The sequence below is a fragment of the Hippopotamus amphibius genome, chromosome 16 (assembly GCF_030028045.1).
Source record: "Hippopotamus amphibius kiboko isolate mHipAmp2 chromosome 16, mHipAmp2.hap2, whole genome shotgun sequence".
Taxonomy (NCBI): Eukaryota; Metazoa; Chordata; class Mammalia; order Artiodactyla; family Hippopotamidae; genus Hippopotamus; species Hippopotamus amphibius.
In genome coordinates this window covers 54873450-54896264 of record NC_080201.1, presented here as the reverse complement: position 1 = coordinate 54896264, position 22815 = coordinate 54873450, and the positions used below count along the sequence as shown (strand labels likewise).

At 50.6% G+C, this 22815-nt stretch overlaps 1 protein-coding gene and 1 long non-coding RNA gene across 2 annotated transcripts in view; one reads left to right on the top strand and one right to left on the bottom strand.

Moving 5' to 3' along the window:
* Positions 1–8999, top strand: part of LOC130838381 (uncharacterized) — a 17070-nt gene extending 8071 nt beyond the window's left edge. Inside the window, exon 3 of the long non-coding RNA XR_009049659.1 lies at positions 5887–8999. This is a non-coding gene — a long non-coding RNA (uncharacterized LOC130838381). The remainder of the gene's footprint in view (positions 1–5886) is intronic.
* Positions 658–22815, bottom strand: PVR (PVR cell adhesion molecule). Its single transcript, XM_057711362.1, has 8 exons — positions 22508–22815; positions 19608–19967; positions 12473–12778; positions 10939–11056; positions 7146–7294; positions 5451–5567; positions 3214–3245; positions 658–2616 (listed from the first exon to the last, which is right to left on the bottom strand). Exons 1-8 carry the CDS (start codon positions 22581–22583, stop codon positions 2545–2547), a joined length of 1230 nt encoding a protein of 409 aa, XP_057567345.1. The 5' UTR covers positions 22584–22815; the 3' UTR covers positions 658–2544.

Sequence of the window (22815 nt, the reverse complement as noted above, 5' to 3'; positions counted from 1 at the left end):
TAACCTATCACTCTTTAACTTTATGTGAATCACATCCTGCACTCCCTTGTAGCAAATCGCCCCTTTGTAGCATTTGCATCTCACAAAGAAAGTCGAAGGCCGATAGACAAGAGACAGACAGACCCAATTACCAGGCTGCCTGAGGCTAGCTGCGACTGTTCTGAAATAATGCAGGAAGAAGAAAAAGAATGCAAGACCTTCACTACTTTATCCTTATCATATACCCTGGACTTCGAGCCCCACATATAAAATCTCCGATTCCCCGAGGAGGGGGTAGGCACAGTTCTTGAGGCGCTAGCCTGCTGTGTCTTCCCTTTGCCTGGCAGAGGAATAAAAAGCCTCTCTATTTCTCTTCCTCCAAATCTCCATCTCTGTATTTCTATTAAGCATCGGTGTGCAGAAAAGCCGAGATTTTGGCAACAATATCTCCGAGGTATGCCTGTATTTTGTAGTTAAAAGAATCGAAAAGCGAGAAAGAGAGAGAAATAAGACATGCTCTGCTCGTGGCGTCTGAGAATCCTGGGGACTTGTGTCCTTGTGGCCCTCTGGATTCGAGGTCTTGCCTCCACACCTCTGGTTCTGTCTCACGTGGTGGTGGTCCCTGAAAAACTCTGTCCTTCCTCAGTTCCCACAAAAGGCCCCCTTACACACAGCCACTCGAGGTGTAATAAATAAACTTTAATAAGGTGTTTGGGGGCTGGGGATGGACAAGGGGTTTCTGCAGTGGCAAGGCAACCAATCTCCCTTTGTGTTCCTGACACTGTGAAGCCCCATGGCCTTGTCACCCATTACCCGTCCCATTCCATGGGGTCCCATCTTTTCCCCATCCTTCTCTGTTCTGCAATCTCCCATCTGTCCAGAGAGAAGCCCAAATCCTTCTCGTTTCCTCTTGCAGAGTGGCTTATGCCCTGCTCTCCAGTTTAGCCTTCTGGCCCAAGGTCTTTATCTCCCTAAGGTATTTTCTCCAACAGATAGTTCTCTCATGAGAGGAATTCTGGTGCCTGTCCCCAAGATTGTAGACAATTTTCAAGTAAACATGTCAGTTGTATCTGAGCAGCTGTGCCTCCTGGGTCTTGGGCTGTGGCCATCCTTGTCTGAGGGGAGCCTTTCCTGCACAGCTGTAGTTTCTGTTTCCTCAGCACCTCTTCTTCCTCGTTTTGGAAACAACTTCTTGCTTTCCTCAATGAGTGACTGAGGTCTTGTGGATCCCAGCACTCTGGCTACAGATGCTCTCTTGGGACCAAGTCTTGGCAGAAGGTGCCTGGAAATGACAGCCTCCAAGTTCATGACCACCAGGTGCCCCTGCTCCTTGGACAGCCTAGGGCATCGGAGTTCCAGTTCTTCTTTTTTTTTGATTAATTAGTTTATTTATTTATTGGCTGCATTGAGTCTTCATTGCTGCACACGGTCTTTCTCTAGTTGCTGTGAGCAGGGGCTACTCTTTGTTGCAGTGCGCAGGCTTCTCATTGCAGTGGCTTCTGTTGTTGCGGAGCATGGGCTCTAGGAGTGTGGGCTTCAGTAGTTGCAGCAGGCAGGCTCAGTAGTTGTGGCCCATGGGCTTAGTTGCTCCTTGGCATGTGGAATCTTCCCAGACCAGGGCTCGAACCCATGTCCCCTGTATTGGCAGGTGGGCTCTTAACCACTGTGCCACCAGGGAAGTCCCCAGCCTCTGGTTCTTCCGGCGACAAGGGTCAGTGGCTATTTCTTGCAGCCACAGAAATTCAAGTGAATCAGAGACTTAGAAGCTCAAGGCCAGAAGTCAAATTCTTACCAAAAATGTCTGGTAGTCGGAACACTCTCTGTGGCCCTACTATGCAGAAAAGGATTAACCTTGCTCAAAAAAAAAAAAAAAGACTTTTGCCTCTGGCTCCTGGGAAGTAACCTCTAAGCCCTTCCTTGGAATGACCTGGCTGATAGAAGTCTTTGTTTACCTGGGGCTGTGGGCTACACAGGATAATTGTGGCCAATGGTGTGATTCTATGCCAAAATTTGGACCTTAGGCCACACAATATCGGCTTGACCTATGTTGGTGCTAAGGTCAGCTACAGGGGGGTCAGCCGTGTGTACATGATTGAGGCTCCAATAAAAACTCTGGAAACCAAGGCTCAGGTGAGCTTTCCCACTTGGCAATACTCCATGTGTGCTGTCACGTGTCATCGCCGGGAGAAGTAAGTGCTGTCTATACGACTCCACTGGGAGTGGACAACCGGAAGCTTGCGCCGGGACCCTGCCCTGTGTGCTTTTTCACATGGCTGAACTTCATCTCATACTTGCAGCATAGTAAACCGTAACTATGCGTAAAACAGCTTTGCTGAGTTCCGTGAGTCCTTGTAGGGATGACTCAACCTGAGGGTTGGTCTTGAGGACCCCTGAACTTGCACCCGCCCACTGGGTTGTGAGGCAGAGGGGAAGTTCTTGAGGTCTGGCACGGGAAGGGTGGCCAGTCTCTTTGGAGGGAGACTTCATCCATTGAGGCAGGGCTCCAGCTGCGAGGCCCACCTCCTCACCAGCTCCAGTCTCTCTCTCCATTCAGTCCTGATGCTGTCACCTGGTGCCCTCTGTTGGTGGATCCTGGGGAGAGCTGTCATTGGGGCTAACAGCCGAATAGCTGACGGTCTAGAAGGGGGAATATGCAAACGTTAGCCTGAGGCCCTTCCAAAAAGATTCCTCCTGCTGAAGCCCAGCATGTGAAGAGCTGCAGACGTGCTCCTCCCCCTACCCCTGGAAGCCAGGGCAGCACTTCCCCGGGTGTGGTCCTGAGTGGGGAGGGGACACCTATGAAAATGCAGATCCCCAGGCCCCAGCACAGACCCACCAGACCAGACTCTCAGGGGGTGGGGGCCCAGGAACCTGCATTTTATATTTATTTATTTATTTATTTATTTATGCCACACTGTGTGGCTTGTGGGATTTTAGTTCCCCGACCAGGGATCAAACCCAGGTCCTTGGCGATGAGAGTGTAGAGTCCTAACCACTGGACTGCCAGGGACTTCCCAGAACCTGCATTTTAGCAAACCTTACAGGGGATTCTGCCCAGCAGGAAGAGTTTGGGAACTGATGCTCGAGGCCTTTGAAGAAAAGATCCAAGATCAGACTCCTGAGGCCATGCTGGCGTCTGGTTAAGTGCTGCGGGTGCCCAGAGATGCCTGGCCCCTCCTTGGGAAAGCCCACAGTGACCCCCCACACCCCCCTCAGCTCCAGCACCACACTCACCCCATTAGCTGAGGAGCTGTGCTGGTTCCTACCTGAGGAGACAGGAGGAGAAGTGGTTAGAAGTGAATGACATACCAAGTGAAGTAAGTCAGAAAGAGAAAAATACTGTATGCTAACACATATATATGGAATCTAGAAAAGCTGTAGTGATGAACCTAGTGGCAGGGCAGGAATAGAGATGCAGACATAGACAACAGACTTGAGGACACAGGGAGGGAAAGAGAGGCTGGGACGAAGTGAGAGAGTAGCATTGACGTACATACACTACCAAATGTAGCATAGACAGCTAGTGGGAAGCTACTGCTTAGCACAGGGAGATCAGCTTGGTGCTTTGTGAAGATCTAGAGGGCAGGATGGGGGGGGGGAGGCTCAAGAGGGAGGGGATATGGGGATATATGTATACATAGAGCTGATTCACTTTGCTGTACAGTGGAAACTAACACAACATTGCAAAGCAGTTATACACCACTAAAGATGTGAAAAAAAGAGTAAACAAAAACACTAATTAAAAAAGGAAAAAAAAAGAATGACAATGTAGAGAGCATGGGAAGAAGACACATATGGGTGACCAGACTCCTTGAATTCTAAGTCCCAGCTCTGCTATTGACATGGGGGAGTCACTTCCCAAAATGGTTTCTACATTTATAAAACACATCTGGTGTATAGGCTTCATCTAGTTATTCATTCAGTTGCAGAAATATTTACTGAGCGCAGGCTCTGGAACCAGATGGAAGGGTTCTAATTCCAGCTCTGTCCTTTAGGAGCTGTGTGATCATGGGCAATTGACTTAACCTCTCTGTGTCTCAGTTTCCTCAACCATCAAACAGGGATTTATTCCACAAATAGCAAATATCTACTTTGTGCCAGGTGCATTCTAGGTGCTGGGGCTACAGATGTGAACCAAACAGACAAAAATCCCTCTTCTCATGGTGCCTATATTAATAACAATAGGCAGATTAATAATAGCAATAATAATCATAGCTGATATATACACCCAGCGTGTGGCTTACAATGTTCCAAATGCTGCGCTAAGTGCTGTACCTATATTATCAGGTACAATCACTCCCATTTCACAGATGAGGAAACGGAGTCAGAGACAGTATAAGGCATTTGCCCATGGTGACACAATAAAGCAGTAGAGTGTGGGCTCAGACACAGGCAGTCTGGCTCTGGACGTGATGCATTCAGCAAACGCTTCCTCAAATGCCTCTTTTGTGCCTGACCCAGTGGTAGGTGGTGCTGAGGACACAGCCATGACTGAGACAGTTCTAGCTCTGCCCTCCTGGGGCTCCCAGTCTGCTGGAGGGACAGACAAGTCCCCACACATTGAAGTCCCTGAGTGGGCAAGGCTGAGGTGGGGGAGCCCAGAGCAGGTGCTTGGCTCATTTTGGGGAAGATCAGGGAGGGCTTCCTGGAGGAGGGGGCCTCCTGCTGGGATGTGAGGAGGCCATTTTGTTTAGTGGTTGAAGGAACAAAGCTTTGTAGCCCACAGAACTGCCTCTTACTCTTGACGTTCCAGCTGTGTGCCAGCTGGCAGATGACATCACCTCTCTGAGCAAACATTTCCTCATCTGTAAAATGGGTTCACAGCGGGACTCTCTTTGCAGGGTGGTTGTGAACATTCAAGGGGGCTGTGCTCAGAAAGTGCCTGGCATGGAGAAAGTGCTCAGCAAAATGTAGCTCTTTTGATTACAGAATTAGCCACAGGACTTTGCCAGAGGGAGCCATGAGGAGGGTACTCCAGGCAGGGGAACAGCCTTGCAAAGCCCTTGAAGTGAGAGAGTGTCAAGTCCTTTAAGAGCCGGGGATCAGGGTGCCAGTTCTGCCACCCCCTCCTTTCTGTGAGAGCTGCGAGGGAGCCAGTCCTGAGCAAGGCAGATGGAGGAAAGCTGGGGTGGGGGATTAAATGTTATTCTACCTTCCATCCATCAGGCAGGAGCTCCTCTGTCACCTGGATTAAAAGCCAAAGTCCTTACTGTGGCCTTTGAGGACCTACAGGCGCTGCTCCCATTTTGTAAAATGAATCAGTGATCCAATGAATAAAACCGCCAGGTCTCAGCACCCTCGTCCGTCAAATGAGGGAACCTCACGGTATTAGGGGGAGGATTCAGTGCAAGGCTGCCATGCGGAAGGCTTAGTGTGGAGCCTGGCACACAGTAGATGCTCAATTATGGTGGCTGTGGTGATGTTCATTTACAGCAGACAGGCGGGGGATGTTGTAAAAAGAGGGGACTCACGGGAGTTTATCCACCAGCAACAAATCAGGAGCCCCAGCAACAGGGCCACAACAACCAGGACTATGATGGTAATGATCCCAGCGGACAAGCCCGAACGTGACTGCTCCCTGGGAAATCCTACAGGAAGAGAAGGAAGCAGAAATTTAAGATGAGAGACTTTGGGGGTTTTCACCTGTCCCCAGAATATTACCCTTCATTTTTTTAAGGAAGCTACCACTCTGCTTCCCTCTATATGGTTTAGGTGGACTTGACCCCACCCTCTGCTTCCTAGGATGGGACTTTGACCTGGGCCTGGCCAATCAGAGCATTCCATTCTCCCTGGCTGCTGCAGTTGGTTCATGGGGGTGGGGGTGGTCTGTGACCTAAGTTGAGCCAATGAGAGCCAGCCCTGGGACTTTGGCTAAAGTTATTGAAAGTGGTGTATTCTTTCCCTTAGGATTACTAAACTGGTGGGCCTTGAGCCTATAGCTGCTGAGGACCATCTTACCTTTCTGAGGGGAGAGCCTGCCGTGGAATAAACCCAGCATAGAGAAAAGCAGAGACAAGAGAGGTCAAGAAAAATTCCTGGGTTACACAGTTGGAGCACCTGGATCTAACCATACCTGAAGGTGAATTTCCAATAAAGTCCCATTTTTGCTTGGGCTGCTTTGAGCTGTGCTTCTATCTAATACACTTGGAAAGGCCTTCCTGAATCCACTGGGAAGAGGCATCATGCAACTACCCCAGCCTGGGTTTGCAGAGGCACTGTGTCCAGGTAGCTGTACAACGGTTCCAGTGGTACAGATGTTGAGTTAACAGAGAGTAAAGCTGATCCCACTGAACCTTCTGCCGAGACCAGCTCAGCGACTCGAAGTGAGTGACAGGTGCCGCAAGCTTGAAGAAGACACAGACACAGACTGAAGAGAAAAGTGGGACCGGGAGGCTCAAGACCTCTCGGATCAAGAGCCCTGCTGACTCATCCCAGGTTGCTTTTATTGAGTTTGTGGGCTAACATTCTCAGGTTACACCCATAAACAATCAAAGGCCTCACATGACTGAGGCAATTATCTTTGTTTGCTTCCTGGGTCCCAGTTGAGCAGGTGTGGATTTGAGCTGGGCCTGGAGAGCAAAACAGCCCTGGGGGCAGGAGACCTCTCTCAGATATTGGGGGTCTGTGCCCCACCCCTGTTGGCCCCTCTGCGACTGTGCCTGTCTTAGGTTGTTCCTCCCTTGAGGAATCTTACCCGTCTCTGGCTAACCAGTCATCCTCCAGGGCCAAACAGGGTGATATAAGGAAGGCTCTATACACCACCCCTGTTGGCCCCTCTGCGGCTGTGCCTGTCTTAGGTTGTTCCTCCTCTGAGGAATCTTACCCGTCTTTGGCTAACCAGCCGTCCTTCAGGGCCAAACAGGGTGATATTAGTCTCCACGCCCCGCACCCTTAGCTCCTCCACTGCTCAAGCAGGACATTCTGAATCCCATCGCTCGGCCCACATACTTTAACATTTTCAAGGTTTCAGAAAGGTTCCCGAATGTCTTCCCACAACCTTCCATGAGGGGGCTTAGGGGAAGGATGGGAGAGAGAGAGAGAGAGCATTCTTGCGGCTGAGGGACTCCTTTAACCAGGGGCCACCTCTAAACTCCTCCCTCAGAGGGAATCCTACTATGATTTCCTCATTTGATCCCTCTGTTCTCCCCACCTAGGGGGCTCCTCACCTCTGACCAGGGTGGTCACTTCTGCCTGGCCAGTCCCTAGGGCATTGGTGACAAAGCAGATGAAAGTTGTGTTGATGGACTCGTCCACGGTATTGATCAGGAGCCGGGTGCCTTGGGCCACAGCACAAGGTGGCAGGGGTCCCATGGTCCTAGGAGAGACAGATGGGTGAGGAAGTGGTAACAGGTGATGGGGTACTTGCTGTATGCTAGGAATACAGAAACCCCCACGCCATCTATAATACAAGTTGAGAGCAAGCCTGGAGCTCCCCTGACTCTGCCTCTCACACTCCCATCCAGCCTATCGGCAGATCCTGTCTGCCCCACCTTCAAAATCTATCCTGAATCTGATCGCTCCTCAGGGCCTGAGCAGAGACCTGAAGGAGGCGAGGATGAGTGGTGTGGGTACCGTGGGGAAGAGCATTCCAGGCATAGGGAACAGCATATGCGAAGACCCTGAGATGAGAGCATAACTGGAGTGTTCGAGGATCTAAAAGGAGGCTGCCGTGGATATAGAGGTGAGAACAAAAGACCACGGCCACCATTCTGGTCTGTTCCCTCTACTCCTGGGTCACTGTGGCCACCTTCTCACTGGGTTCCTTGCTTTCAGCCCGCTCTGTCCTCCACTCAGCAGCCTTAGAGATCTTGTTAGAACTAAGTCAGCTCAAGTCCCTCCTCTGTCCCAAGCCCTCCCATAAAGGAAAAGTCCTTACCACGGGCACAGGTCCCACACCAGCTGGCTCCCTGATGCCACTGACCCCTTTGCTCTCGCTTCTATATCCATGGTGGCCGACTTGTTGATCCTCGAACACTCCAGTTATGTTCCCACCATATGCTGTTCCCTATTGCTGGAAAGCCCTTCCCATCAGTACCCACACTGCTCACCCTCACCTCCTTCAGGCCTCTGCTCAGATGTCACTTTCATGACACCTTCCTTGGCCCCCCTCTTTCAACTGCTGTGACCCCCTTCTGACCCCTCTCCTCTGCTTTATCTTTTGCACGGCATTTATCACCACCCGACACACTCCATCTTTGACAATGTTATTTTGGTTTGTTTTTTTTTTATTTTAATATTTTTTTATTTCGGCCACGCCCTGCGGCTTGCAGGATCTTATTTCCCTGACCAGGGATTGAATCCGGGCTCTCCCAGTGAAAAAGAAGAATCCTAACCACTGGACCCCCAGGGAAGTTATCCTACGTTATCTTGTTTAATCGTTTCTCTCCCTCACCAGAAAGAGACGAGGAGGGAATTTGGTCTATTTATCAAGATTTGTGAGTCCACAGAAGCCGGCACACAGGAAGCAGTCAAGAAACACTGGTTTAGTGGCGGAGGAGACGCAGGCATGGATTTGGGCTGCAGAGCTGGCATGGAAACCCGGCCGGGTGGCTCGTGGGCCTGAACTGTGGTGCTTTGGGGAAGGTAGGTAAAGGCCGGTTGTCAGTAGCAATCGAAAAGCTTCGACCGGCAGTTCCTCTGGCTGACCACTGAGACACGACTGTGGCTGTCCACAGAGGTGGACGGACGGGGATGCTTGGCACCACAGCATTTGCATAGTTGAAAACGGGAAAGCACCTCGGTATCCCCATTTGGGTTAAGTCATTGAAGACGGCATCCATGACGGAATCCCAGCATCATGAAGAAGGGGGCTGTGGGTACCTCGACATGCATAAAAGATAAGGACTGGTGGATAGATGGAGACAGGAATGGACCGAAGGGCAAGAAGGTGAGCAAGCAAGTACATGAAAACATTCGCAGGGGAATCCACGTGGTGGGGTTCTTGAGTGTTCACTGGAAAATCCTTACAACTTTTCTGTATGTGTGAAAAATTTCCTGATAAAATGTTGGGGGAAAATAGATCTATGTGCCTTGACATGGAGAAGTGTTCATGAGACAGAGGACGAATGTCAGACTTGTATATATAGCACAGTTTTTTGTTTAGAAATTTTGGGAAAGAAGATGGGAAGGATATATGACAAGGGGTAACAGTGTTATTTCTGGAGGTGACTGGGTATATGACTGTAGGTGCTATTTTCTTCTTCTTTTTTTAATAAATTTATTTATTTATTTATTTGTTTGTTTGTTTATTTATTGGCTGTGTTGGGTCTTCGTTGCTGCACACAGGCTTTCTCTAGTTGTGGCAAGTGGGGGCTACTCTTCATTGTGGTACACGGGCTCCTCATTGTTGTGGCCTCTCTTGTTGCAGAGCACAGGCTCTAGGCGCGTGGGCTTCAGTAGTTGTGGCACATGGGCTCAATAGTTGTGGCTCACGGGCTCTAGAGCGCAGGCTCAATAGTTGTGGTGCATGGGCTTAGTTGTTCCGCAGCATGTGGGATCTTCCTGGGGCAGGGCTCGAACCCGTGTCCCCTGCATTGGCAGGCGGATTCTTACCCACTGCGCCACCTAGGAAGTCCACTATTTTATTCTTTTTACTCATAACCATATTGCCTAAAGTTTCTACAATGCTCATAAGTTATTTTTGTAATAAGAAAAAAGACCCATGGTGTACCTGAAAGACTGGCACAACAGTGTAAAGCAATTATATCCCAATAAAGAGCTTAAAAAAAAGAAAGAAAAAGAAAAAAGACCCAATAAAAATTACATAAAACATGGGCTGTCCCGGGTGGCACAGTGGAGATAAAACTCTGTGCTCCCAATGCAGAGGGCCTGGGTTCGATCCCTGGTCAGGGAACCAGATCCCGCATGCTTCAACTAAGAGTTCGAATGTCATAACTAAGGAGACTGCAAGCTGCAACTAAGGATCCCTGGAGCTGCAACTAAGGAGCCCACCAGCCACAACTAAGACCTAGTGTGACCAAATAAATAAGTGAAAGAAAATTACATAAAACAATTTGCCCTGGGCTTCCCTGGTGGCGCAGTGGTTAAGAATCCACCTGCCAATGCAGGGAACACGGGTTCAATCCCTGCCCCAGGAAGATAGCACATGCCATGGAGCAACTAAGCCCGTGAGCCACAACTATTGAGCCCATGTGCCACAACTACTGAAGCCCACGTGCCTAGAGCCTGTGCTTTGCAAGAAGAGAAGTCACCACAATGAGGAGCTCGTGCTCCACAATGAAGAGCAGCGCCACCCTCCCCCCCGCCCCCCGCACCCCCGGCTCTCCACAACTAGAGAAAGCCCATGTGCAGCAACGAAGACCCAAGGCAGCCATAAATAAATAAATAAATTTATATAAAAAAAATCAATGTGCCCTTTTGCCTTTATCTTCCCCGACTCTTAACCCCTACCTCGGTATGAATTTGAGGAAATTTTCTGATTGCTCTGCCCCTCCATAAAGAGAATGGGGACGGGACAGTATTTGCTCTGTGAGAGGTGACCGAGCAGGTAACATGAGGTGGCCGGGGAGGTGGCACAGCCCAGAGCTTAAGAGGATCGAGTCTGGAGCCAGACGTTGATGAGAGAGTCACCTTGGTGCCCCCGTGGCTGTGTGCCCGAGCAGATGACGGCAGCTCCTGAGGCCAAGCTAATCATTAACCTGGGCCTGGAGATAGTGCCGGTTGTGGCCAGAGTGTGGGGATCACATGGGGTGAAGGTCAAGTACCCAGCACACAGCAGGGTAGACGGTAAAGAGCAGGTGTGTCAGCACACCTGGACTAAACCTGCACATGAGAGACAGACATTTTCCTGGGGGTTTAAAGTTGACTTCCTGCTCTCTTTACTTTCCTGCCTACACCCCTCCTCCCACAGACCAGGAGTCGAGGTCCCCAACCCCCTCATTTCTCAGGACCCAGGTATCTGGGAGCTCAGCCCCTCCTCTCCCTGACCCGGGAACTCACGTGTTCCACTTGTAGACCCTGGGCTCTGGTTTGCTGCGGACGTCACAGTTCAGGGCGACGTCACTCTGGCCGATGTACCAGGGGCCATCATAGCCGGATATGGAAACCTCGGGGGGGTCTGGGGGAAACAGACACACAGAGACAGGGAGCCTTCAGAAGGGCCTAAAGATAATTGGGATTCATGTCACAACAGGAAAAGGGCCTTGGTGGGTTTGGGGGAACAGCTCAAGGTGGAGGGGCCTGGAAGGGGTCTGGGGCACAGGGAGGGCTTCTCAGGACCTGCTTCTCTCTACTGGTTTTCCTGGGTAAAGCCAGGTCCTGGCGTTCCTGGGATGTCCTGTGAGAAAAGGCCTCCTGGGCGCTCATAACACACGGGAGCATATTCAAGGCTCTGATAAGTCCCGCAGGAAAGAATCCTGGATGACCCTGTCTCAGCTTACTCCTTATCCAACTCAAGTGTGATCAACAGGGGAGATTTTCAGAGTCCCCAGGGGGGAGGCCAATGAGACAGGGTGCTTTTTGTGCGTGTGTGTGTGTGTGTGGGGGAGTCAGTATAGACTACCTCCTCTCTCAGACCCAGTTGAGGGGGTCTGGTGTAGACAGTGCCTGAGGGAATCAGTGCAGCCCCTGCCGGGGAGGGAGTAGTCAGTACAGACAATGATGGGAGGACATAGCCCGTAGACGAGCCAGTGTAGACAACTGTGGGGCAGAGGGAAGTGTAGACTACACTGGGGGGACAATGCAGACAGTTCTCAAGGGCCAGTGTAGACAATGTTGTGGGTCAGTGTGAGACAGCACCTGGGAGAACTCCTGCAGAAAATGCAGGGTGTCCGTGCAGCAGTGGTCACAGGCGCCTCTCTAGACAACACGGGAACAGTGCCAACTCCCCACAGCTGGTGGCGTACATGCCTGGTGTAGACAATGAGGGCAGCGCTATCTGGGGTCCAGAGGAGCCAGGGTAGACGGTAGTAAGGCAGTGTAGAAAACAGACAAGGGAGTTGGTGTAGACGGTGGGGGAGCGGGGGAGCAGTGTGCACAAGGTCAGTGTGGACAGTTGCCTGGGGAAGCGGGTGTAGGCACTGTGTGTAGACTGAGCTCAGAGGAGCCCATACGGGGCATCCATGTAGACAGTGGCCAGGGTGGGCAACCCAGGGAGCAGTGCGGGCTGTGGCCTAAGAAGCTGCTATAGGCGTTTCCTGGTGGTCCAGTGGTTAAGACTCCACGCTTCCACTGTAGGGGGCATGGGTTCAATTCCTGGTTGGGGAACTAAGATCCCCTATGCTGCGTGGCACAGCCCAAAAAAAAAAAGAAAAAAAAAAGAAGCCAATATAGACAATGAAGGACAGTGTTGTTTGCGCCCAGGGGAGTCGGTGTAGACGATGTGGGGAGGGTGTAGGCAGTTGTCAGGGGAGCCCGCGCGGATGATGGCAGGTCATGTTGGAAGCGGTCTGCAGGGTCAGTGTAGACAATGCGGGGTAGGGTGGCGACCGTCTTGCAGCCCCTCCCGCCCCTGCTCACACTCAGGTCCACTCACAGGGCACGGCGAGAGTCACGGACAGCACCGCGGGCTCCTCGAGGCTCTCGTGCTCCACTCTGCAGGTGACGTTCTTGCCGTCCACCTGGCTGGAAGGCGTTAAGGTTAAGAGGCTGATGACGGTGACGGTGCCGGACAAGGGCCCTGGCACCAGGTTCGTGCTGGCCATCTTGTCCAGGGAGGAGGACCAGGAGATGCGGGCGGGCGGGCGACCCCCCGTGGAGACGCAGCGGGCCACGGGCACGGGCTCCGGGCTGAGCCGGCTGAGCGGGACCTCCTGGGTCTCTGCCTTGTTCTGGGGCTCGGCTGGGGGAGAGACGCAAAAGGGCTGGGTCAGTCCTTGCCTGCAGTCCTTCAACAAACATCTCAGCAGCGGAGGAGGGCTGCGCATTGAGGGGCTCGGATGTGGCGGGGTTCAAATCCCAGCTTTGCCCCTGAGCAGTAGGGTGGCCTTGGGCACGTCCGTGCCTGTTTCCTTGTCTGTCAACTGGGGATAATGAGAGAATCACCGGCATTTGCCAGTGAAACTCTTAAAGGGGTACTTGGCAACATAATAAGCGCTCAGTGTCTATAATTATTATTGGTAATTGAATACATCACCTGGCTCTGTGATGGGTCATGTTGAGGACCCAGCAATGACCGAGAGAGCCCCACCCCAGCCTTCATGGGGTGGACTATCCAAGGGGAAGACAGACTTCTCCAGGCAGTGATGACTCAGGATGGGGCATGGCTAGGATGGGGGAGCCCAGAAAGGGTGCCTGAATCTGCCAGGGGGCAGGGGGTGATTATGGAGAACTTCACGGAGGAGAGGAGGGCTGAGCCGCGCCCTGGAGGTTCATAGGGAGAGCGACTGGCTCAGGCTCTCAGGGTTGTAAGCGACAGAGCTGGACCTTCCCGCAAGGTCTGTCTGACTCCAAAACTACCTTGACCATTTCTTTATCATCCTGGTGATTCCCAGACCTGGGGTTTCACTTGGTTTCTCCCCCTCAGTACCTGTGTTCCTATTACCCACGATTTCTCTTTAATTTGACTCACTGGTTCTGTTTTACCCTCATTCTACATCATAAGACCCGAAGCCGCGTGTTTTCTGAAATGACGACATCTGCCTTTGGTTGGGTGCTGTGTGCCTGGCACTGTTCCCAGCACTTAACCTTTCGTGAGTCCTTCATGCAAGCCCTGGCACAGTTCCTGGCATCCAAGAGGAAAATAATGGCAGCTCTTATTCACCCTCATGGTGATCTCCATTTCACAGATGAGGAAACCGAGGCACAGAGACGTCCTACTCAATTGCCAAGGGGAGGGCCTGTCATGTTTTCCTGGGTGCTCACAAAAATGAACACATGGGGGGGGGCGGAGTCGAGATGGCAGCGTGGGAAGATGCGGAGGTGGTGCCTCCCCACAAAGAGAACAGTTACCAGAGGCCAGCGGGGACCTGAGGCCCAAGCAGACCGCAGGAACCCCGCAGCAACAGGGTAGGACCTGGGGGAAGTCAGGGAGGCGGGGAAGGGGAAGCCTGATGGGACTGGTGCCCCCGGGGGGGTGGGGCTGGGAGAGGGGGGAGGTTCCTGCCTGGAGGGACTGCTGGGAGCTGGGGAGATCGAGGAAACCGCCACTGGGTTTCTCCCACCCAGCAGGCCGGGGAGCCTGCTGGGCTCCCCAGCGGGGTCCTCCACCCTCCAAGGCCCCCTCCGGGCAGCCTGGGTCCTGGGGGTGTGGAAGGAGGGAGGAGGGGCGAGGAGGTGGAGAAGCAGACAGGAGGGGGTGGGGGCTTTGAGACTGGGGGACGGGGGAGGCTGGAGGGCGTTTCGCCTGCCCTCTTGGCCAGGGAGGCCGACTGGGCTCTCGGACCTGGTCCTTCATTCTCTGGCCCCCCTCCAGCTGCTTAGAACCTAGGAGAGTGTGGGGCGGGGGAGAGGAAGAGCGGCAGACAGGGACCCTACCAGACTGGGCGATCTGGGGAAGTGCGGCAGGTGTTACCCTAGCCCAGTTGGCCCTGGGAAGCCTGTTGGGTGTCAGTCTGGTCTCCTGCCTTTCAGTGCCCCCTGCAGCTGTGAGGGTCCTAGGGGAATAGGAGAGAGGGGGTGAGGAAGAAGAGAACCCAAGGGGGAGGGACCCTCCGAGACTGGAGGACTATGGGGAGGTGCCTAGCATCTCTCCCACCAACTCGGGCCCAGGGAGCCTGCTGGGACCTTGACCTGGTCCTTTGCTCCCAGGACCAGAGGCATTTCTGGGCCCCTCTACCTCATTGGGCCTAAGCCCCATTCCCCACCACCCCCAGGGCCTTCTCTAAGGGTAGGCTCTGCCCATTGCCTAATTTCCCCCCCCCCACCCCCACCCTTGTCTAAGCCCCATCCCCACAGCCAAAGCCTTTTCTGGCTTTTTTTTTTTTTTTTTCCCTTCCCACCTCCTCACTTAGGATATTGCAGTTGTTTTACCTTCCAGTTGTTGCTCCATCTTTTTTTTTTAAATTTTTTCTAACACATCTGTTAGTTTCCTACTATTGTATTTTTTAGCTTGCTATTGTTCTGCTGTTCTCCTACCTTTTTTTTTTTTTTAATTTTTTTTTCGTTTTTCCTGCTCCACACAGCTTGTGGGATCTTGATACACAAGCCCAGTGTCAGGCCTGCGCTCCTGAGGTGGGAGCTCTGAGTCCAAAACATTGGACTAACAGGGAAACCCAGTCCCCAGAGAATATCCTTTACCGTGAGGTCTCCCAGAGGTTCTCAACGGAACACCAAGACCCAGCAGGAACACAATCCCTCCCATCCAAAGTGGGGGGAAAATGAGATGACAAAAAAATATGTCACAGATGAAGGAAGAAGGTAAAAATACACAAGACCAGATAAATGAAGAGGAAATAGGAAAATTGCCTGAAAAAGAATTCAGAATTATGATAGTAAAGATGATCCAAAATCTTGATAACAAAATAGAGAAAATACAAGGAACAGTTCATAAGGACTCAGAAGAACTAAAGAGCAAACCAACAGTAATAGATAACAAAATAACCAAAATTAAAAATACTCTAGATGGTATAAACAGCAGAATAACGAGGCAGAAGAACGAATAAGTGAGTTGGAAGATAGAATGCGGGAAATAACTGCCACAGAGCAGGAAAGAGAAAAAAGAATAAAAAGAATGGAAGACAATCTTAGAGAGCTTAGTGACAACATTAAGCGCACCAACATTCGAATCATAGGCATCCCAGAAGAAGAAGAAAAAAAGAAAGGGTCTGAGAAAATATTTGAAGAGGTTATAGTGGAAAACTTCCCCAACATGGGAAAGGAAATAATTAATCAAGTGCAAGAAGCACAGAGAGTCCCATACAGAATAAATCCAAGGAGAAATACACCAAGGCACATATTAATCAAACTAACAAAAATTAAACACAAAGAAAAAATATTAAAAGCAGCAAGAGAAAAGCAACAAATAACATATAAGGGAAAACCCATAAGGTTAACAGCTGATCTTTCTGCAGAAACTCTGCAGGCCAGAAGGGAGTGGCAGGATATACTAAAAGTCCTGAGAGAGAAAAACCTACAGCCAAGAATACTCTACCCAGCAAGAATCTCATTCAGATTCGAAGAAGAAATCAGAAGCTTTACAGATAAGCAAAAGCTAAGAGAATTCAGCACCGCCAAACCAGCCTTACAACAATTGCTAAAGGAACTTTTCTAAGCAGGAAACAAAAGAGAAGAAAAAGACCTACAAAAACAAACCCAAAACAATTAAGAAAATGGTAATAGGAACATATATGTCAATAATCACCTTAAATGTAAATGGATTACATGCTCCAACCAAAAGACACAGACTGGCTGAATGGATACAAAAACAAGACCCTTCTATATGCTGCCTACAAGAAACCCACTTCAGACCAAGGGATACATATAGACTGAAAGCAAGGGGATGGAAAAAGATACTCCATGCAAATGGAAGCCGAAAGAAAGCTGGAGTAGCAATACTCATATCAGACAAATTAGACATTAAAGAAAAGACTATTACAAGAGACAAGGAAAGACACTACATAATGATCAAGGGATCCATCCAAGAAGAAGATATAACAATTGTAAATATCTATGCACCCAATATAGGAGCACCTCAATACATAAGGCAAATGCTAACGGCCATAAAAGGGGAAACTGACAGTAACACAATAATAGTAGGAGACTTTAACACCCCACTTACATCAACGGACAGATCATCCAAACAGAAAATAAATAAGGACACACAAGCTTTAAATGACACATTAGACCATGTCGACTTAATTGATATTTATGGGACATTCCATCCAAAAACGACAGTCTAGACTTTCTTCTCAAGTGCACATGGAGCATTCTCCAGGATAGATCACATCTTGGGTCACAAATCAAGCCTTGGTAAATTCAAAAAAATTGAAATCGTATCAAGCATTTTCTCTGACCACAATGCCATGAAACTAGATATTAATTACAGGAAAAAACTGTAAAAAATACAACCACATGGAGACAAAACAATATGCTATTAAACAACCAAGAAATCACTGAAGAAATCAAAGAGGAAATAAAAAAATACCTAGAAACAAATGACAATGAAAACACAACGACCCAAAACTTATGGGACGCAGCAAAAGCAGTCCTAAGAGGGAAATTTATAGCAAGCAATACAGTCCTACCTCAAGAAACAAGAAAAATATCGAATAAACAACCTAACCTTACACCTAAAACAACTAGAGAAAGAAGAACAAAAAAACCCCAAAGTGAGCAGAAGGAAAGAAATCAAAGATCAGGTCAGAAATAAATGAAAAAGAAATGAAGGAAACAATAGCAAAGATCAATAAAACTAAAAGCTGGTTCTTTGAGAAGATAAACAAAATTGATAAACCATTAGCCAAACTTATCAGGAAAAAAAGGGAGAAGATGCAAATCAACAGAATTAGAAATGAAAAAGGAGAAGTAACAACAGACACTGGAGAAATGCAAAACATCGTGAGAGACTACTACAAACAACTATATGCCAATAAATTGGATAACCTGGAAGAAATGGATAAATTCTTAGAAAAGTACAATCTTCCAAGACTGAACCAGGAAGAAATAGAAAATATGAACAGACCAATCACAAGAACGGAAATTGAGACTGTGATGAAAAATCTCCCAACAAACAAAAGCCCAGGGCCAGATGGCTTCACAGGTGAATTCTATCAAACATTTAGAGAAGAGCTAACACCTATCCTTCTCAAACTCTTCCAAAATATAGCAGAAGGAGGAACACTCCCAAACTCATTCTACAAGGCCACCATCACCCGATACCAAAACCAGGCAAAGATGTCACAAAAAAAGAAAATTACAGGCCAATATCACTGATGAATATAGATGCAAAAATCCTCAGCAAAAATTTACCATTGCAACAAAAAGAATAAAATACCTAGGAATAAATCTGCCTAAGGAGGCAAAAGTCCTGTATGCACAAAATTATAAGACACTGATGAAAGAAATCAAAGACAGTACAAACAGATGGAGGGACATACCATGTTCTTGGATTGGAAGGATCAATATTGTGAAAATGACTATCCTACCCAAAGCAATTTACAGATTCAACGCAATCCCTATCAAATTACCAACGGCATTTTTCACAGAACTAGAACAAGAAATCTTACACGATTTGTATGGAAACGCAAAAGACCCCGAATAGCCAAAGCAATCTTGAGAAGGAAAGACGGAGTTGGTGGAATTAGGCTTCCTGACTTCAAACTATACTATAGGCCACAGTGATCAAGACAGTAATCCCACTACTGGGCATATATCCAGAGAAACCCATAATCCAAAAAGAAAAATGTACCATAATGTTCATTGCAGCACTATTTACAATAGCCAGGACATGGAAACAACCTAAATGCCCATCAACAGATGAATGGATAAAGAGGATGTGGCACATATATACAATGGAATATTTCTCAGCCATAAAAAGGAATGAAATTGAACTATATGTCATGAGATGGATAGACCTAGAGTCTGTCATACAGAGTGAAGTAAGCCAGAAAGAGAAAAACAAATACTGTATGCTAACACATATATATGGAATCTGAAGAAATGGTACTGATGAACCCAGTGACAGGCAAGAGTGGAGATACAGAAGTAGAGAATGGACCTGAGGACACGGGGCTGGGGTGGGGGGCGAAGGAGAAGCTGGGATGACGTGAGAGAGTAGAATAGACATATTTACACTACTAGCTAGTGGGAAGTATAACAAAAGGAGATCAACTTGATGATGAGAGATGCCTTAGAGGGCCAGGACGGGGCGGGGTGGGGGGGGGGGTAGGGAGTTGCGGAAGGGAGGGGATATATGTATAAATACAGCTGATTCACTTTGGTGTACCTCAAAAACTGGTACAAGAGTGTAAAGCAAATATATTCCAATAAAGAGCTTAAAAAAAAATCCACCAGAGTGAAACTTAAAAAGAAATAATAATAAAGAGGCAAGGTTGGTGGGGAAAAAAAATGAACACATGGTTCCATGACAATGCCAAGGGCATTCACCCCACCCCCACCCCCACCCCCCCACGCCCGCCCCCCTACGACCCCCTGCTGGGGGAAGCTCTCCGCTAGGGGGTATCAGAATCCCCTCCTCCCAGTCTATTTCAACTCTCCCTTCCTCACCAAAGGGAGTAACAATAACTGACCCCCTATCACCAGCTCACATAGGCCTCTGCTTTAAGCAGTTCACCTGGGTAAACATCCAGGCTCCCTCAGGATCGCTTTCGGAAGGCAGCGCTATTGTTACTAAGCCTATTTTACAGATGAGGAAAGGAGGTTCTGAGATGAATCCACTTGCGCAACCTGGCAGTGGCTTCCCCGCTTCCCGGGCCCCTCCTGTACCCCCCACCCCATACTCGCAGCGCTGCCCCCTCAGCACCCCCAGTTCCTCCATCCCCTCGGCCCTCGGTCTCCAAGATCTTACTTCCCAGGATCGCTATTCTCTTCTGGTCCTCCAGCCCCTCCCCGACTCTAATCTCCCCTTTGGCATCCCCGACCTCCTTCTTTTGCCACCTCGGAATCTCTTCTCTGGAAGGAATCTCCCTTCCTCCGGGGCCCTTCCCCCTCTTTGCTTACTTCCCTACCCCACCCTACTCCCCTCCCTTTCGGCCCCCCTCCTGCCGGCTCACCAAGCACCCGGAGCCAGGTTCGCGCGCTCCTGTCGCCGTTGGGAAACGTGGCGAACTGGCAGGTGTAATTGCCTTCATCCTCGGCGCGCAACCCCCGCACGGCCAGCGACGCGTCTCGCAGCTCCTCGCCGGGTCTGGCGGCCACGAACTCCAATCGGCCAGGCTCCCGGAAGCTGGGGCCCTGGGTGGGGTGGAAGACCGCCACGCTGCGGGGCTCTTCCGTTAGCTTCTGCCGAGTCCAGGTCACTTGCGTCACCACCACTGTGAGCTCCAGCGGCTGCAGTTTGCACGGCAGCTCCGTGTTGTTGCCCAGGAAGCCGCGCACCTGGGCTGGTGCCTGCACTTCTATCGTCTTGGTCCCTGCGGGGAAACGCAGGGCGGGTCACACCCGGGTATCCCTGATCTGGATAGGGAGGGGGGCCTGGGAGGCCGCTCACCTGGGGCTTGGAGCCCCATGGTTGGGAATGTGTGTGTATGGGGGGGGGGGGGACGGGGGTGGGGAGGGCCAGCCAGTCCGGATCCAGCGGGCGAGGGAGGCCGGACTGGGTCTGCAACCGGGTCACGCCCCTTTGTCGGGCTATTGTTACATTTTCTCTATCTTAGCATCATCAATTTAAAAAATTGTGGTCAATATTGTGGTTAAAAAATTACAACTGCCCATTAAAGCATTTCAAAACATGCAACTCAGTGACAGTAAGTACACTCCTGATGTGCAACCCTTACCACTATCTAGTTCCAAAACTTTCTCATCACCCCTGTCATCAATTTTAAGATATCATTTATAGCACGACCTGACCTTGGGTGGTTAGAACATCTCGGATTTCGAGGGTTGGAAAGGGGAAGAAACTCTAGGACTTAGAATCCATGAAATAAAGTGTTATTAATATTATTACTCTGTGTGGACTTAGGTTGGGAAAATGTTTGTAGGGGATCCTAGCGCAAGGATGGAGGTGATTATAGCCCCTGGGTTTTGGATCCCCTCAGATCTCTGCTGTGAGGCTTCAGGCAGGTTCCTTAACCTCTCTGATTCTTTTTCCTAGTTTGTAAAATAGGACTAAGAACAGTTAACATTCACAGATTGTTTACACAGATCAGGGGCTGTTCCAGCATTCAGGCTTTAAACAGCTCCTTGAGGCAAACACTACTGTCAGCCCCACTTTATAGAGGGGGAAAGCAAGGCACACAGTCTTGTGCTTCAGGTCACACAGAGGGCAAGTGGCAGAGGTGGGATTTAAACCCGGGCCATCTGCAGTTAAGACTCCTGATCTCTCATCCACCAGGCTCCATATGCAAATCTTTCTGCCCAGGCCCCCCTCCCCTGCCTCCCCCCGCCACAGTACGTCCTCAATATGTGTTGGCTTTTTTTGATATTAATAAACACAACAGTATGCATCCTTATTAATAATAATAAGGATAAGGGAGAAGGTGAGGAGTTAAGTGCTTTGACTCTCAGTCCTGCCACTCACTAGCTGCAGCCTTTTTGCTGATGGTTTCACTCCTCTGAGCCTCAGTCTCCCCATCTGTAAAATGGGGGTGGTTATAACTTAAGAGGGTGTTGGGAGGACTAAATGATGAAATTTATGTAAAGGGATTAGATAAGCCAAGCACTTTACAAAGGTGAATATTATAATTATTGTTACGAGGAAGAGGAGGCCAGGAGGTAGTAGACCAGGGTGCTTGGAGCGTGCTGTGTGGAGGGAGGGCATGGTCTGGACATGAGGGGATTGTAGACTGGTGAGCATGCTAATCTAGCTTCGAATGCCAGCTCTGCCATGGACGTGCTGTGCAGCTCTGGGCAAGCGAGTCTCCTTCTCTGATGGCAAGACCTCTACGAGGATGAAATTGGGTGAAGTGGCCTTGCTCTGGGCGCGTGCCCTGTGTGATAGCCAGGCCCAGGCTCTGCTGTGTGCCAGGCACTGGGCTGCTCCCTAAGGGTGGGCGTCCTTCAACTCTCTCCAAGGGCCCGTGAGACCCGCAGTAGTAGCACCAGTATTTTCATCCGCATTGGACAGAGGGGGCAGGTGAGCCTTTCAGGGTCAAGCTACTTGCCTAGACTAGCCAGCAAGTGAGGGGCAGAGCCTGCGTCAAGACCTTTTGGGACGTGGTGAGACTCTGGTTTCCCCGAGCCCACATTCATTATTATTACTGTTCACGGGAATTATCACTAACGGTATTGTTCTTCCCGAGTGCACCTGCCCCAGCTCAGCATCTTTCCAAGACACAGTCTTACTAAGGTAGGTAGGCGTCCACGCCCCCGCCCCACCCCGCCCCGCCCCGCCCCCAAGACACATCTTAAGGAAACAGAGAGCTTTGGTCACTTTTCTGAGCTCACACACATATTAAATGCCAAAAGCTATTTTGAACTTGCCGCCGTCTGACATCAGCGCTGAATCCCCAGTCACTTGGGATGCGGCTCATAGGAGCAACTCAATAAACGTGTGTGGGATGAATGTACGCGTGAATGAATGGCCCCGTCCTCAGAGCCAGACTTTTGGAGTCGAAGGGGAACGGCGTTAAGTGCCGCTCCCCCGGCCCCCCCCCCCCCCCCCCATCAAGCATCCTCTGTGGTTGTCCGCGGGCTGTTGGGGGCTGGGGAGAAGGGTTCGCTTGTAGCGAGCAGGGTCGAGAGGTGTGGTGCCCGGGCCTGAGTCACCTTCCACCATACTTCCCCCGGAGGCTGGCCCGCCCTGCCCTTCAGAAAGCTCTCAAAGTCCTTCGGCTCTCCCGGACGCTGTCAGGAGAGTCCGCCCCCGCCCGGCGCTGCTCCATCCCTGGGGCGGAGGGGAGCAGGTGGCGAACGGTGGCGCGCCCAGCCTCGGCGAAACCGGGGGACCGAGCGCCCGGGCCGGTGGGGATGGAGCGGGGAAGCTGGGGCCGCCCCACCGCGCGGGGTCACTCACCGGCTGCCGAGGACGCCCAGAATAGCGACAGCAGGGACCGCAGCAGCAGCCAAGCTAAGGGAGTGGTTCGGGCCATGCCGGGTTCACGCCGGGGGCGCCGCTGCCTGGCAGGGCTCGCCGCCGCCTCCCGCGCTCGCTCTGCCGGTCGCGCGGCCGCCGCTGGTCCTGATTCCGCAGCTTCTGGCCAGGAATCCCGCAGCGCCGCAGCCTAGAGGAGGGAAGGGGGAGTTCCACTTCTTCTCTCCTCGCCTAGCAGCGGCGAAGAAGTAGAACTGGGCTCCCGGGTCTCTGCCCGCTCACTGTCCTGC

What these genes read in the sequence shown, in the direction of transcription:
- PVR (XM_057711362.1), bottom strand. Translation starts at nt 22,583, where the DNA reads ATGGCCCGAACCACTCCCTTAGCTTGGCTGCTGCTGCGGTCCCTGCTG. An exon ending in CGTGACTCTCGCCGTGCCCT is followed by an intron (nt 11,057 to 12,472) that starts GTGAGTGGACCT and finishes TGTTTCCCCCAG; the next exon opens with ACCCCCCCGAGGTTTCCATA. An exon ending in AGTGACCACCCTGGTCAGAG is followed by an intron (nt 5,568 to 7,145) that starts GTGAGGAGCCCC and finishes CTCTTCCTGTAG; the next exon opens with GATTTCCCAGGGAGCAGTCA.